Source organism: Carcharhinus amblyrhynchos, chromosome 2, assembly GCF_965287045.1.
Source record: "Carcharhinus amblyrhynchos chromosome 2, sCarAmb.v2.hapA, whole genome shotgun sequence".
NCBI classification, from domain to species: Eukaryota; Metazoa; Chordata; class Chondrichthyes; order Carcharhiniformes; family Carcharhinidae; genus Carcharhinus; species Carcharhinus amblyrhynchos.
The window spans coordinates 86,956,975-86,974,316 of record NC_137325.1 but is presented as its reverse complement, the minus strand read 5'-3'; the positions used below and the strand labels follow the sequence as shown (position 1 = coordinate 86,974,316).

The following is a 17,342-nucleotide window of genomic DNA, read 5'->3' as shown; positions in this document are numbered from 1 at the left end:
TACGGTTGAGTCCAATCACACAGTGCTTATACTGAGGATGTATTAAGTTTTTAAAAAGGCCCACTGTACTTGTTTTTTTTCTCTCTCTATTTTATCCCTCATGACAAAATCTAAGTCCTAGAATCCTTTCAGATTTGTTTCCCAAGTCTTATTAAAGTGGAGCATATTTCCTCAGGTTACAGTTTTTATACAAAATATATCACCTCTTACCCACTTGCATTGATATCTGTTAGATCATTTTCCCTCAACTAATTAACATCCATTTGAAGTTTCCTTTGATGTTTTATCTACATCTTGGATTTTGGTATCATCTGCAAATTTCAGCATCACTCACACTAGTTATGTTTTGAACTGTCTTTTTTTAACTCAAGTTAAAATGGAATAGTTTAGAAAGGGGATGTGTTCTGTTACGAAATCTTCCTGGAAATGAGCATATGTAACTTCACACTAAATCTGTCCAGAGATGAGCTCATTTCAGTTTGTTGCAATAACTGATCCTTTCCATTGGTCATTGGAAAATTCATGTCTCTTTATAGAAGTCATTGGTTTCTACTGGGATCATAACACATCCATCCACTCTGAAAACCTGACCTTACCTCCTAATTTATTTTAGCTTTCCAATCAATTTTTAATCCAGTTTGCTAGTCTTGCCAATTGTCCATTATATGTCTCTGCTGTTATTTCAACTGCACATAAATCCAGCTTTTTATTTAGTGGTCCACCAGAAAAAGGCCCTGATTCGAGAACTGTTCAGATAATTATAGTCAAGATCTACTTACAAGAAATTGGCGTACACCAATCAACAGATGTAAACAGGAATTATCTATATTCACAACAATCAATTAGGTTTACATCATGCATAACATGAACATATAGTTGTCCATTTACAACTTGTGCCCATTTACCTAAACATAATATCACCAAGCATCTATTTCTTTCTACACAATTATGAAGTTATCTTTTTCACCAGTCGTTCATCAACTCCCCAGTTCCATTGTCTCCTGTTAGAACAGGCACAGTTGCAGCTGTGCGTAATTCAGTGGAGTGTTGTGTGTAGTTTTATGGTCCTTGGTACTTATCTAGGCCTGCTTTAATCAAGACATGTGGTTTTCTCAGTCCAGCAGCTTATGTGACTTTTAAACTTGTGTGATTATTAACCCTTTTCAAGGAGGTACGAGAGGTTATTTTGAAGGATGAATGCCAGCACCAATCCGGGGGAGTTGGGCTTGGGGTGGGGAGCGAGGGATGGTTCAGGGTGAATGCTATCTCCAATTGGGAGGAGGGGTAAAGGGATCAGAGTGAATGCTGGGTCTGATTGGGGGGAATGCTAAGGCCTCTGTTGTGGGAGGTGGTTTATTAGAACATAAGAAATAGGAGCAGGAGGAGGCCATCTAGCCCTTCGAGTCTGCCCCGCCATTCAACAAGATCATGGCTGATCTGAAGTGGATCAGTTCCACTTTCCAGCTTTCTCCCCATAACCCTTAATTCCCTTGTCTATCAGAAATCTATCTACCCGTGACTTAAATATATTCAGCGAGGTAACCTCCACCACTTCAATGGACAGAGAATTCCAGATACTCACCACCCTTTGAGTGAAGAAGTTCCTCCTCAACTCCAATCTAAACTGCCCTCCCCGCCCCCCCTTATTTTGAGGCTGTGCCCTCTAGTTCTGCTATCCTTTCTAAGCGGGAACAATCTCTCCACCTCTACCCTATCTATCCCCTTCATTATCTTGTAAGTCTCTATAAGATCCCTCCTCAGCCTTCTAAACTCCGAGTACAGACCCAGTCTATTCAATCTCTCCTCATAGTCCAACCCCCTCATCTCTGGTATCAGCCTAGTGAACCTTCTCTGCACTCCCTCCAAGGCCAATATATCCTTCCGCAAATGCGGCGACCAAAACTGCACACAGTACTCCAGTTGTGGCCTCACCAGTACCCTGTACAGTTGCAGCAAGACCTCCCTGCTTTTATATTCTATCCCTCTCGCTATAAAAGCCAACATTCCATTAGCCTTCTTGATCACCTGCTGCGCCTTCAGACTGGGTTTTTGTGATTCGTGCACAAGGACCCCCATGTCCCTCTGCACTGTAGCTTGCTGCAGCTTTTCGCCTTTTAAATAATAATCCTCCCTACTATTATTTCTACCAAAGTGGATAACCTCACATTTGCTAACATTATACTCCATCTGCCAGGTCCTCGCCCACTCACTCAGCCTATCCAGATCTCTCTGCAGACTTTCTGCACCTTCCACGCAATTTGCTTTTCCACTCATCTTCATGTCATCAGCAAATTTCGTCACCCTACACTCAGCCCCCTCCTCTAGGTCAGCTATGTAAATGGTAAATAGTTGAGGCTCCAGCACCGATCCCTGTGGCACTCCACTAATCACCAACCGCCAACCAGAATAGCACCCATTGATTCCAAACAGTTTATTGCTGTTTTGATTTGGGCGTTCTTTAAAGATTGCATGTTGCTGACGTGTTGCAGTCCCAGCTCTGCATGCTGGTGTGAAACACACCCCTTGTTTTTTTTTTGGTAGAGCGTCATGAGATCTGGAGAGACAACTGACTTGTTGCGCTGGTTTTCTTGCAAGAAAAAAAACACTGCTTTTTTGTTTGGTAAGATTTTGCCTGCTATACAAATGCAAATTATTGTATAGGTTTGTATGAAGCATGCTTTATCAGAAGATAATGCTTTTTATTTGCCACATCATGTTAGATTTCAAAGCAACCAGAACTTATCGTGCAATCAGCATACAAGCAGTATACTTGAATTATAAACATGTAAAACTGGCATAATTAGTCTTAGTGGATATGTTAATTCACAATATTGTGTGTAACTTATTGCATAATTAAACATATTAAAACAAACATTGCTGCAGTTGATTGAGATTTTCTATTCATGTACATTGTATTTAGATGTGAGACATGTTGAAAAGAGCATCAGAATGTTTTGCACAAGGAGTCAATGGCTGAATTTCATTTTGAGCTATCTGCTGACAGCCATCATTTGATACTTTAATTGGATACTTGGCACACAGCCATGCTGTGGTCAAACACTGCAGCCTCTTGATGTTTTGATCAACCAATATATAATGCACACGAGAATGGTATGTACCTCGTAATAAATAATAGTTGAATCTGTGCATCAGTTGACTTTAAAATCTTTACAGAAAATTAAAAAAAAACTGATTCATTAAATACCCTTTGCAGTCATATCTTGCATGTGATTTTGGATCATTAATTTACTAACAGGCCAAGTAAAAGGCTAGTTCCCAAGGTTTGAATCCAGGGAGTGAAATTTGAATTGGCGAGAACACAGGATGGGCCCTAGAAGAATATCCACTCCTACTTACTACAGGTGGAAAAGATGGTGAAGAAGGCATATGGCATGCTCGTCTTTATTGGACAGGACATAAGAGTATAAAAGTTGGCATATAATGTTGCAATTATATAGAATGTTGGTTAGGTCGCATCTGGAATACTGTGTCCAGTTCTGGTTGCCACATTACCAGAAGGATGTGGAGGCTTTAGAGAGCATGCAGAAAAGGTTTACCAGGATGGTGCCTGGTATGGAGGGTCTTAGCTATGAGATGAGATTGAGTAAACTAGAGTTGTCCTCCCTGGAAAGACGGAGGTTGAGGGGCGACCTAATAGAAGTTTATTAAATTATGAAGTGCATAAATAGGGTGAACAGTTGGAAGCTTTTTCCCAGGTCAGAAATGACAAACACAAAGGGTCACAAGTTCAAGGTAAGGGGGGGACAAGGTTCAATACAGAGATATGTGGGGGACTTATTTTACACAGTGTGTGGTGGGGGCCTGGAATGCACTACCAAGCAAGCTGATTGAGGCTAGGATCATTTAAGGCTGATCTAGATAGCCACATGTATAGACTGGGAATAGAGGGATTCAAATGGATGATCTAGTTAGGAACACATGATAGGTGCAGGCTTGGAGGGCCGAAAGGCCTGTTCCTATGCTATATTACAAAGAACAAAATCAGCCCGGGAAACAGGCCCTTCGGCCCAACGAGCCTGCGCCGCCAGCTTTTATTCACTGAAGTTGAATTTCAATCCCCAAATGTTTACTGGTAACCTGATAATCTAAATGAACATAAAAAATTCATTCCAGAAATTTGAGTGTGAAAATCAAAGTTTGCACTCTGCAGTACTCAAATGAATACTGCATTGGCATAGGTACTAACTTTCAGATAAGGCACTAAACTGGGGATCAGTCTGCTCTCTCAGATCGACCTAAAAGAATTCAAGGCACTATCTCAAAGAAGAGTGGCACGGTAGCACAGTGGTTAGCATTGCTGCTTCACAGCTCCAGGGTCCTGGGTTTGATTCTCAGCTCGGGTCACTGTCTGTGTGGAGTTTACGCTTTCTTCTCGTGTCTGCGTGAGTTTCCTCCGGGGACTCCAGTTTCCTCCCACAGTCCAAAGATGTGCAGGTTAGGTTGATTGGCCATGCTAAGAAATTGCCCCTTAGTGTCCAGGGAGGCGGAGGTTAGTGGGATTAGTGGGTATAATATGTAGGGATATGGGGTAAGGCCTGGGTGGGATTGTGTTTGGTGCAGACTGGATGGGCCGAAGGGCCTCTCTGCACTGAAGGGTTCTATGATTCTACAAGAAGTGTTCTCACCAGTGTTGGCCAATACTTATACCTCAAACAACATTACTAAAATAAGTTATCTGGGCAATATCACGTTTCTGGAATCTTGCTGTTTGCAAATTGGTTAATGCATTTCTTACATTACAGCAGCAGCTATACCTCACAAGTACTTTATTGGCTGAAAAATGATTTGGAACATCTTGTTAAGAAAGGCACTATTTAAATGCAAGTTTTTCTACTTGATTTTGCTTTTGAATACCTGAAAGCAAGTTTGAACCAATGAAGAGTTTTTCCCACTTCTGAAGCACCAGAATTGTTCCTTGTAAAAAAAATGGAACTTGTTTCAGCTAAAGGTTATCCCAGTCATTTACCTTTTTAGTCCAGTAGTTGTAAGCCCTAGAGATTCTGGTCTTTCTATTGTTTTGGTTTTAATTAGATATTTTCTTCCCATTCCCATTAATATGAGTTCCAACACTGTAGCATGTACGCTAGGATATTTTAAAATATTAAGTGGAAATGATTTAATTGTTTATAGGTATCATTATTTTGTGAGAGTCATATTTTAAATGCTTCCACATCACTAGTATTATACACACATCTGTAATTAAACTGAATGTGTTTGCAAAGTACAACATCAGCTCATAGTCTGAGAATGATTTGCCCAGTACAGGGATAATAAAAAGTAAACTGTTCTTTTTTTGGTTAAACAAGTTATTCCAAAGACATTTTCTTCCTGCAAGCTGAGATAGTCAAGTTAATCTGTAATTAGACAAAGTCACTCTGTAATGTGAAGTGTTTAGATATATAGGAACAAAACTGGAAGAAACTGCCTCTTATGCATTGGAGATTGAAGTTTGCTGAAGAATTTTGAAGTTGTACAGTGAAGAAACTCAAATCCTCATCAATTTATAGTTATAAACCAGTTAGTTTATATCATGAAATGCCAAGAAGTCTAGCATAAAAGTTTATTAATACCTGGGCATTGATAGACATTTGTTAAGAATGTCATGGTGTAGTGTTTTACTGTAGAGGTGACAGTGTTTGTGTCTAACTTGGTGTATTCTTCCTTGACTAATTGAAAAGCAGGGGACTAGATAAGACTCATTGTTGATTTTCTTCTTTCCAGCTTCAATATTTTGACATTTCAATCACTGTGAGACTTGACAGTTCTGTATTTTTATAAAACCAATTGAGTTTATAGTACAGAAGAAGGTCACTGTGTTTGTCATATCTGTTGGCTCTTTGCTTGCTTAGTCCAAAAGTAACGCCACTGCACCATGTTTTGCCTATGTTTATGTATCTTTCTGTTTCAAATATTTATGCATTTAGCTTTGCTACCATCAAGCCAAAAAAAACACGTTCTGCCTTAAGTGAAAATATTGTACATTAATTTTCGGACTTGTGCAATGCTAAACACATAGGGGGAGATCTTACTGGCTCATCCTACAGGTCGATCAGCAGGGTGAGCTGGTAAGATAGGGTGAGAGGTGAAATATCAGGATCATGCCCGGTTTTTACTGGCCTATTTTGCCGGCAAAATCAGTTTTGCGCTTCGGGTGTAAGGCCGAGTTCAATATTAATTTTAAATAGACCTATTGCACCCCTTTTCAAGAAGGAGATGGGCAACCTTGAAATGTCCGTTACTGCTGGTGTATGTATTATCAGTGAGTCCCAGATGCTATCATATGGGCTCACTTACCCTTACCTGCCTCATGGTCGAGGTCCTCGCTGGTGATGATCATTTACAGTTCCCACCAAATGGGACCCAGATGTGATGACCTTGCCTGAGGGAAGGAGGCCACTGAGGCCCCCCGGATGTTTGGGGGCAGGGCTGGGCAATGTTCCTTGGGCAGAGCCAGCCTGGCAACTTGGCACTACCTGCGTGGCACTGTCCACCTATTCTCTCTGGCTCGTCGTGCTGATCAATGGGCGCGGCAAGCTAGTAAGATCATGCCCATTATCTTTTTAAAATCCTTAATGTGCTAATTGTTGGCTAAACCATCTGCTTTGACAGCAAACACAGTGTTCCATATACCCAAGCCCAAATCATTTATATGAAAGTTAATTTTAACTTTATTTGCCAGCAAACCAGGGCAAACAAGCAATTTACTCAGGTGTTTGGAACTCACTGGATTTCCATCATCTCCAATACTAACTTATAGGGTTATGCAGGCGATGAGACACATGCCTAAAGTGATGGCCTCATGAATATAGGACTAGGAATCTAATAACAGTTAATCCAGGGCCTGAGTGGAGATGTTGCCAGAGATTTTTCACTAGGTTAAAACAGGTTGGCAGTTGCTGAAAAGGATAAAGAGGCTCTTTCTATAATTGTAATATGTTTCTTTGTGGGGCTAGCAGCAGTCTTCTATGTATAGAACCTTTCCCCCACAATCTCCTGCCAACACATAATGAGTGAGAGGTTAACTAAGAACTGTGAGGCCAGAAAAGTAATCTATGTATAGAGGTGGAAGACGTAGACATGGTTTTAACTATTTGCATCTGTCTTTACAAAAAAGGGGACAATGCAGACATTTTGACCTAGATCTTCCGGTCAGTGGTAGAATGGGACAGCGTGCTGCTGACCACTTTCCTGACCTTTTTATACCAGAGCCTTAGGGCCTCCTTGTCCAGGTTGCAGCTTGGATCCAGTGACTAGTTGAGTAGTCGTCATTTTTTTCATTGTGAAGTGAAGGTCAGCCTTCATTAAGGAAGGCAGCCCCTTCATGGGGTTCCAATTTCACACTATGTAATTAGCTCTTAATTCCATCAGGGTAATTAGAGATTGGCAATAAATGCTGCCCTTTTATTTTTAAGAATAGTTGCTGAGTGCTAAATTTCCTTCTATTTAAGTTTTTGTGTTAGTAGATCCTGTAAAATATAATGAAATGTTTGTGTGCCATTGTGTTTTGACAGTCCATTTAAATATTTCAAAAGTGATTATAGAATGTTTTGTCTGAACTTTCAACAATCATTAGGAATAGCAGAACGGTTTAGTTTGAACACAAGAGCTATTCAAAAAGCTCATATTATTAACAATCACAGTGCTGTCTTGATAGTTATTCAAATGAGAAAAATTAAAATTGATCTGGAATTATCGCAAGAGGAATTATTGTTTTCCATGCTTTACAAATACAGAAAATCACATATAGAAGGAATGTTAGTTAAATGCATTTGAAGTCTAGGTATTATAGAGGAAGTGCTGAAATAAAAATGGATTTCAGGCTCCCTAAATGGTCTACATCCCAGATTGGCTGTCTAATCTGTACTGAATTAACTGATGTGAATAGGCGAAACACAATTGATCTCACTACTCTGCTCCTGGGAGGGAAACAGCAGACCGTGAACCTGCAGCTGTTCACTAATCATTGACCCCCAGATGGAAGAGCGTGCAGAAGTTGGGTTTGACAAGATTGATTTTTGCTGTGTTTCAGCTGTCAAAAATTGTGCAGATGCTCTATAGGATTTTGTAAGGATAATAATTTGTGAGGAAAAAAGTGAAGTATCTGCAGTGTGTTAATATATCTTTCTCTTTTGAATATTGCCTAATGCATTTTCTGCTTTCATTTCACATTACATTTGTTATAATATTTCTCGCACCAACAACATTAATTCATGTTTTGATGTTTCTAGGAATCACTTACCTGGACCATGGAGGTACAACACTTTATGCACAGAGTCAGATTCATCACTTTTACCAAGACCTTGCAGAAAATATCTATGGTATGAACTTAGCAATAATTTCTTAGTTTATCTTCAATTTTAAAATGTTTTGGTGCAAAATAATAAGAATTGCTCTGTCATATACATTTTCCTTAAATGCTAAATTTCAACTTCCATTAACTGCTTTTGAAAAATTCAAGTGTCAGGAAACAGATAGTTTAAGTGATCTACATTAGTATTGTTAAATATTAGAATTATAAGTTATGGATTTAATTGAGTTTGATTTAGCGTTTTGTGTAGGAAAGAGTAAAACTTTAATTAGATTCATCTTAAACCAAGGTGTTTACATGTAAGGGGAATTTGGTTTCAGTTCAAACTGTGTTTCTGTTGTGTTGAGAGAGAGTTTACAACAGGGAAAGTAAACACAAGCTTGGGGAAAGAATGAGATGTTGCTTTGCACTTTTAGGAAGAAGACCTTTTTGAGTTTTAGTGTTTAACTGGATCTGGGTAGAAGGAGCTCAGCAGCTAGGGAGAGAACATCTCTCTCAGTTCTGCCAGAAGCAGAAGTAAAACAATGGTGTAATGGGTACAAAAGCAAGCTCCAGAGGAACTAAAGAACAGTTAGTCTTGGAAACTAGAGAACAAAGAGAACTTCCCTGGATGCTTAAAGTTTAAGAAACTGGAATTGGAGCAGAATACTGTTCATTGAAGTTAAAGGAAGACCTGTAAAGGGCAATCTGGGTGAAATTGGCTAGTGAAAAGCCACAGAGCTAATGTAATCATAAGCTGGTGTCTTTGGACGGAATTCTCCCGAAAAAGTTCTAAGTGTTGAATTTGTGGGAAAACTGGAGTAATTCACGCTGGTTTTTTGAGTGGGAGTTCGCACTCAGTCTTCTACACTCTGCAATGCAGAGGCCACCAGCATGAGGGGCAGGGCCTGTTCATGCTGGAGAGGCTGAAATCAGCAGACTCTGCACATGCACAGTGGTCCCGAACTGTCCGCCCTCCCCGTTTATTGGCCAGTTCAATTGCTGACCAGCCCAGAAACCCTGCAATGCCCCTCCCCCCCATGGCCCAATCACAGCAACCCTCTCCCCGACCATTTCCAGGCCAGCCTTGACCACTCCTCCATCGTTCCCCCCCTCCCCATCCCAGTTGGCCCTGATCTCCAGTCCCTCCAAAAACAGATTCCTCCCCCCACCCCCATTTCCAGCAGTTCTAGCCCACCCCGATTGCTGGCTTCCCACCTTTTCTCATTATCCCCGTGCAGAGTAAGAAGTTTCACAACACCCAGGCAGAGTAGCAGTACGATCCCCCACTCCCACTGATTGCCCCATTCTCTTAGCACTGCCTGATGCACCGTGGGTAGTGGCATCTAGCCTCATGAGCAGTGCTAGAGGGCATAGGCTGGCATTGCCGGGGGCCCTGATTACCTCCCCTTTCACTCCAACAGGATCAGGCCCCTAAGTCCCCCAAAAAATCCTGCTGGAGCAAAATACTCATAGATTCTACAGTTCAGAGGGAGGCCATTCAGCCCAATGAGTCCGCGCTGACCACAATCCTACCCAGGCCCCATTCCCATAATCCCTTATTTTAATCCTGCAAATCCCCCTGACATTAAGATTAATTTAGTATGGCCAGTCAACCTAACCTGTACATCTTTGGTCTGTGGGAAGAAACCGGAGCACCTGGAGGAAACCCACACAGACACAGGGAGAATGTGCAAACTCCACACAGACAGTGACCAAAGGCCAGAATTGAACCCAGGCCCCTGCTATTGTGAAGCAGCTGTGCTAACCACTGTGCTACTGTGCTGGAAGGGAGATGCAAGCAGACCCGGAGAAATCAGACCCGAGCCCACTAATCGCTTTGAAATAAAATGCAAAGTAATTACTTGGTATTCCCACTGGTTTCCAGCACGAATTAGATGGCACTGGAAATCTGGTGCTGGGAAATGTGCGCACGGCGGGAATGCACGCGCGAATCCCGCGCAAGCCTAGACGCGAAATTCTCCCACCACACTGCACTAGAACATTAGCGTGGTGGGGTGGGAGAATCACCCCCTTTATTTTCAGCCTTTGGAAACAATAGTATTCTGTTAGGGATTGAGTACTTGAGTTTTGTGTAGAAGTTCGGCTGCATGTAGGAATTCAAGAGGAAGGATTACTTAAAGGAAAGTTGGAAAACCTGAAGGTGGATCCTTGCTAAATTGCACCCATGGTCTTTATAATCAGATTTTTGTGGGTGGAATTTGAGAACACTTATATGACAGTTATCATTGGGAATTTGAGGAGAAATCCACAGAAGTTCGATTGGGTGACATCTACCACTTGGTTCCAGAGTGAGATGCTTTTGACCACAGCTAGCCTGTTGGTTTGCAAGGACTGTGTATTTTATTGAAAACTGTCTAGCATAAAATATATATTGTAACCCATGTTATCCTTTAAATCTGTGTACATTTATGAAGATCATTGGGAATGAAGGAGTATTGTATTATAGTCAAACTGTTCATGTTTAATAAATGTTTTCTTTTGTTGTTAAAAGTTAGCTGGCAGTCCTATGACTGTCCATCCACCTTTTCTTAAAAAAAGTAAAAATTATGGTCTTTTGAGCCGTGGTTCCATTCTGGGACCTTCCTGTCCAGTAGTAACACCAACTGGGATGAGAATACAGGTACTACTTCCAGCTCAATATTTAGTTCAGTCTTTCTTGTTGCATCACAAATGGTGGTCAGGAAGTACACAATCCACTTTTGTACAGAAAAGACAGTAGTTATATTTAGTCTGAGCTGAAAATCTACAAATGACTTGCAAACTCTAAACTTCCCTCACTCAATAGCAAGTTAAAATTTAAAAGAAATTCAGGAGATAAGTCAGTAATTTTGAAGGTTTTCTCCTCTTTCATGACTGTTTTCTATGCTGACATTGATAACAGCTCAAACAGCGACTGACCAGTTGCTGTTGTCACCAGATTAGTAGTGACTAAAAATAAATATTAGGTGCTGGCAAAACACAACTGTGATCTCTAGACATCCAATAGCATACATTCCAGTTTCATCAAGCTCATGTAAATTTATAGAGGCTACACTACTTTTTGTTCTAATGTTTGAACACATCTGATTTTTTGAAGACTTGAGCTTAAGTTTTATGAGATAACTTTTCTTGTTTCTGATATTTTTCAGGTAATCCCCACAGTGCAAATGTTGCCAGTCGATTGATGCATGACACTATTGAACATGTTCGGTACAGGTAATGATGATAAGGTTTTAGCACATGTACCAAGTTACTTCCTTAGATTCTATTCTGTGAAGTTAGTCAATCTGTAAGTCTCTCACTTTTTCTGTGCACTTGTCTTTCACATTTCCTATCTCCAACATAGCTCAGGTGCTGGATTTTCAATCAGGACTTGGGAACCAAAAATGATTTAACTCTCAAATCCGCAAGGCATACTTCATGCATGCCCGTGGAGATTTTCAATCCTCAACCAGGCGGCACGGTAGCACAGTAGTTAGCACTGCTGCTTCACAGCTCTAGGGACCTGGGTTCGATTCCTGCCTTGGGTCACTGTCTGTGTGGAGTTTGCACGTTCTCCTCGTGTTTGCTTGGGTTTCCTCCAGGTGCATTGGTTTCCTACAACAGTCTAAAGATGTGTGGGCCAGGTTGATTGGCTATGCTAAAATTGTCTCTTAGCGTCCTGAGATGCATAGGTTAGAGGGATGTGGGGGTAGGGTGTGGCTGGGATTGTGGACTCAATGGGCTAAATGGCCTCTTTCTGCACTGTAGGGTTTCTATGATTCTAATCAATTAACGGTCAGGGAGCAGGCTGTCCATCCAATAGACGACAGTGGGTGAAGGGCCAGTGGGAGTCCCACGCTCAGTGATTAGTCGTCCCACTGGCTAAGGTTAGTGCTGCTGATCTGAAGATGGAGACTGTGAGAGACAAACCAGGTAAATTTATTTCACTTCTTAAATATCCATTGCTACCTGTGTGATCCTGGAGAGACATCCCTCCAGTGGATGGCCAGCAACTGCAGCTCTGTCCTGGCAGTTTGTGGAGCTGCCTGCGTGTCCCTCACATGACTCATACCCTGCATCTCCCACTCCTGTTCTCAGCTGCCTGTATCCAGTCAGTAATGGGGCCTCATTAAAGTCATCACACGCACCTGCCTCCAATCTGACCCATGACTCTTTTGAAAATGCTGGCTTAATTGTATGTCTCAATCTGTTTGTGTGGCTCTCTGTCGCTTTCCTGTTTCTTTCTTGTTGTCTTTTTGTATCTCTCTGACTGCTTTTATTTGTGCAAGAGTGTATTTATTTTCATATTCATTATTTAAGTTTAAGTCAAACATGGCAACGTAGATTTGCAACATACCAGAATCAAAAGCTTGTAAGCCTTTAGAATTACTTGATCTTGTTTGTGTGGCAAAAGTACATTTATTATCTACTTGGTATTGATTTTTACCTTTCCAAAGGTCTTTGAATGTAAGCTCTGAGCTGAAATTCAAATGAAGTTTACAGGGGCTAGAGATCTTGTCTAAAACAGAAGATTAATTTGTTCTTGAATCATTTGTTCAATTGAGAGCAGAACATGCTCCATTTTAACACTGAAGTGAAAGTACAATTAGCCTGAGTCTTGGGTCCTTCACTGAGCATTGAAGAAATTTGCTCTTATAAATCTTTAGCTCTGCCATTGAAGATAACTGTGTTTTCATTTTGTGAGAATCATTTGGCAGATTGGTTAGTGAATTCAAAACTCCACCTGATGTAAATAGACAAGTGTCAACCTGCTCAGGTGAAAATGTGTTTAGTGGGAAATGTAACATAGGTTTGATCTTCTGTTCTTAATTCTCGTGTCTACAATATTTTGTCATTTTTGAGTCATTTCAATCTAATTAGCTTTTGTAAACTGACATTTCTTTAAGTTTATTATGCAATACATGAAAATGAAGGTATGAAATGAATCCAAATCTCATGCCTATCCATTGGACAGCGTAATCTCATGCATCACCTCCCGCCTACCACTCGTTATGTTAATGCTTGTGGAAGGAAAACGCAAATCTCAGCAATTCTTTTTGGAAAAGAAACACTTGAAAATTCCTTCCCAACTCTCCTAGAAAACAAGTAAACTTTAAAAGGTGAGGATTGCCCTTGATGCAGTAATTGACATATTCAAAGCAGAAACCCTCCATTCTTAAACAGAAAATGCTGGAAAATCTCAGCAGGTCTGACAGCATCTGTGGAGAGAGAATAGAGTTTTGAATCTGGATGACCCTTTGTCAAAGTTGATGAAGCTCTGATTAAGAGTCATCCAGATTTGAAACATTGGCTCCAGTCTCTCTCTACAGATGCTGTCAGACTTGCTGGGATTTTCCAGCATTTTCTGTTTTCTGTTTCAGATTCCAGCATCTGCCTTTTGCCTTTACCCTCCATTCTTATCCTAGTTTCCCTCTATTATCTTTCCATGGACCTGACTGTGAAAAATATAGTCATCTTCCTCTTATAATTATTTAAATCCTCTGCTGCCCCTGCCTCCCTGAATAGGTTATTTCACATTTGCCATGCTCTGCAGAAAAAATATACACTGACTCAATATTTATTGTTCTTGTCTAAATTTGAATCCATGTCCCTTAATGTGGTTGATTCTTAACTGCCCCTTCAAGGCCAGTTAGTGATGGGCAATAAATGTTGGCCCTGCTAAAGGATACCCACATCTCATGAATGAATAAAAAACAAACTAGTGTTAATATTATATAAATTTAAGTTTATTTCTTAGTCACAAGTAAGGCTTATATTAACACTGCAATGAAGTTACTGTGAAATTCTCCTAGTTGCCACACTCCGGCGCCTGTTCAGGTCAATGTACCTAAGTCTTTCAGACTGTGGGAGGAAATCAGAGCACCTGGAGGAAACCCATGCAGACACGGGCAGAACGTGCAATCTCTACACACAGTGGCCCAAGCCGGGAATCGAACCCAGGTCCCTGGTTCTGTGAGGCAGCAGTGTGCTAACCACTGCCACTGTGTCACCCACCGTGCCCTTGAACAAAATGGCTTGCTAAGCCGATTTGTTCAGGTGTTCACAGCATTATTTGAATGGAACCCCTTCTGTTTGGCCTGTAGCTGGATTTACTCCAAATTTGAGAAGTGCTCAGTAATTTTGTTCTTTAACTGGGATGACCAGTTTTAAGTTGAACACATTTACTGCACTAGCCATGTGTGACAAGTCTGTCCCTCCCCTGCAGTTCATTGTTCACTCATTCAATTTTGTACTCATGTCCATAAGAAAGACCAAGTCTAGCAAACACACATTGTCTGACAGCTCTCTGTGCACCTCATTTCTTGATTTAAGAAGGGGGGCAATTTCAGGAAGCAGATCTAAAAATCTCTGGAGGACTTTTCCTCGTCTTAACCAGCTCACATCTGCATGAATGATTAGCTTACTGTAGAACGCATCAAGCTCATTGGATAACAATTTGAACAAGTGATATTACAAAGCTCTGGCACCAATTGAGTTGATGATCTTGACAACAACTATCATTACATGAGAAAAGTCAATAACATTACTCGCTGGCACTTGGTGGATAACACAGTGGAGAGGAATTCAGGATCATTTCTACAAAGTTTAATAAAGCCTGCACTGACACCCAGCATTGACGGTGCACCGTCAGTTGTGATTAAAACAAGTGATTGAAACCAGTTTCTTGACTGGAATGTTTTCCTCAGATATCTATCTTTTAAATTCACTGTAGACATCCTCACCTCTTATCCTCTCTTTGAGTGGCAAAAGTTTTCCTTTGTTGATACATCTTTGAATGCCATGCGAATGATAAACAATCAGCTGGGCCATAACCATCATGTGTACTTACTCATTAAGCTGCAATGGGAAACATTCACAGTCTGATAAATCTTGGTGTATTTGCTGATAACAATTTCACCCTACTGCCAATTGTTAAAGTACCAAGCAGCATGTTCTTGATGACTGTCATAATTTCATCTTTATTTTTAAAGTCTGAACAAGGTGCATAGTTTGCCTCCTTGATGACTTTGCCCATCGGTGAACAGTTTGTTACGTTTTGCCATTAGACAGCTAATCCAAAAAGACACCTTTTCGGAAGCCTTGCCTTTAGCCACAGGTTTTGAATAAAAGTGACTGTCGACTTTCAACATTCCCTTTAACTCCCCAAATTGCTTTGTCCAAATGGTGCTGTTTAGCAGGAAATTTTCTTGGAATTTTGCATGCATTGTCTTGTAATGCTGTTCCAAATTACCTCTTTTACTCAAGGACACACTCTATTGACAAATAGTCTTGCCTTAGACATTTGTAAAAATAACTTAACTTCCCCATTCCTGATGGAATTAGTAGGTTTTTGGCCCCTTGGAGACCCCTGGCTCCTTGCTCATCACTTTTGTCTTCACCCAGCTTAGTCCATGTTTTGGCACCTTGTTTCAACAGTCAATGAGCAGATTTGCTTGTCCTCATGAGAAACCTGAGTTCTGTGCATTTGGTGTGGTTCAGCAGTCAATGAGCTGATTGGCTTGTTATCACATGAAGCCTGAGTCCCACACATTTTCAGCAGTCGTTCGACAGCCAATGACAATCAACCTTTTGAGATTCCTGGATTGTTCTGTTGATTGTGATCAATTATTTTGAGACCACAACTTTAGAAGGTACTTTTATTTCCATTAAAAACAATTCCAATATCTTTGAGGTGCATTTACACTTCACAAGTTATAGTCCCTGCATGAGGAAGAAATTGTATTTAGAATTGCCAATCCTAGGGTAATAGACCTTGGAATTCATTTATGAATATCATCATAGAAATCATAGAACCCTACGATGCAGAAAGAGGCCCTTCGAGTCTGCACCGAACACAATCCCACACAGGCCCTACCCCCATATCCCTACGTATTAAATCCACTAATCCCGTTAACCTACGCATCCCTGGACACTAAGGGGCAATTTCTTAGCATGGCCAATCAATCTAACCCGCACATCTTTGGACTGTGCGAGGAAACCGGAGTACCCGGAGGAAACCCACGCAGACATGAGAATGTGCAAACTCCACACAGACAGTGACCCAGACCCAGGACCCTGGAGCTGTGAAGCAGCAGTGCTAACCACTGTGCTACTGTGCCGCCCATACTGACAAATAAATCCTTAAGGATTTCTGCCATTCTTGAGCATTAAGGATTCTTATAATATAAAAATTTGTTTGGAGAAAAGACCACTAATAAATCTAGAATTGTAAGTGTCAGATAACAACTATGAAAATTCTATTACTTTAAGGTTCAGTCCAATTACCAATGGATAAAGTTATTCCTATCTGATAGCTTCTGATAGTATTTAATTTCAATACTGACCAATCTGGTTGATATCGACAACTTTCAAACATAATTTGGATTATTGTGATACAGCTTCTATGTGTAATTTTAATGGTAAAACCATTTCTATCACAAAATGGTTTGCAATATAAAGAGGAAGAACTTTTGCTGCACCTACACCTGGAATCAGACTCCACTTGGAGTACTGTGTATTGTTCTGGGACAACTCCTTAGGCTAAAATGGCCTTCGAAAGAGTGCATTGTAGACCTACCAGAATGTAATCTAGGTTTAAAGAGTTAGCTGATGAAGAAAGATTACATAAACCAGACTTGAATATATTTGGTGATTTGACAAAGGGTTTTAGGATTATGAAAGAAATTGATCGAAATTTTTTTCTGCTGGTGATGCAGTCTAGTAAAAAGTCTGACAACACCAGGTTTAAACCTGGTGTTGTCAGACTTTTTACTGTGTTTACCCCAGTCCAATGCCGGCATATCCACATCATGATGCAGTCTAGAACATGAGTCTTAACATTTAAATTAGAGTTTGGCCATTCAGGAGAGTAGTTAGGAAACATTTCATTATCCAATAATCAGTAAGAAGATTGGAACTTTCTTTCACATGAACAAGTGAATGCTAGCTCATTTTAAATCTGATTGATAGATCCATAATAGCCAAGGGTATAAAAGGCTGTCAAGCCAGGGCAGAGGAGGAGTTAAGGTACAGATTATCCAATTGAACA

At 40.6% G+C, this 17,342-nt stretch overlaps 1 protein-coding gene across 1 annotated transcript in view; it reads left to right on the top strand.

Annotated features, from left to right (window-relative positions):
• Positions 1-17,342, top strand: part of mocos (molybdenum cofactor sulfurase) — a 226,215-nt gene that overhangs the window by 13,300 nt on the left and 195,573 nt on the right. Inside the window, exons 2-3 of the mRNA XM_080208753.1 lie at positions 8,250-8,339; positions 11,461-11,527. Of these exons, the coding sequence (XP_080064879.1) occupies positions 8,250-8,339; positions 11,461-11,527 (157 nt within the window). The remainder of the gene's footprint in view (positions 1-8,249; positions 8,340-11,460; positions 11,528-17,342) is intronic.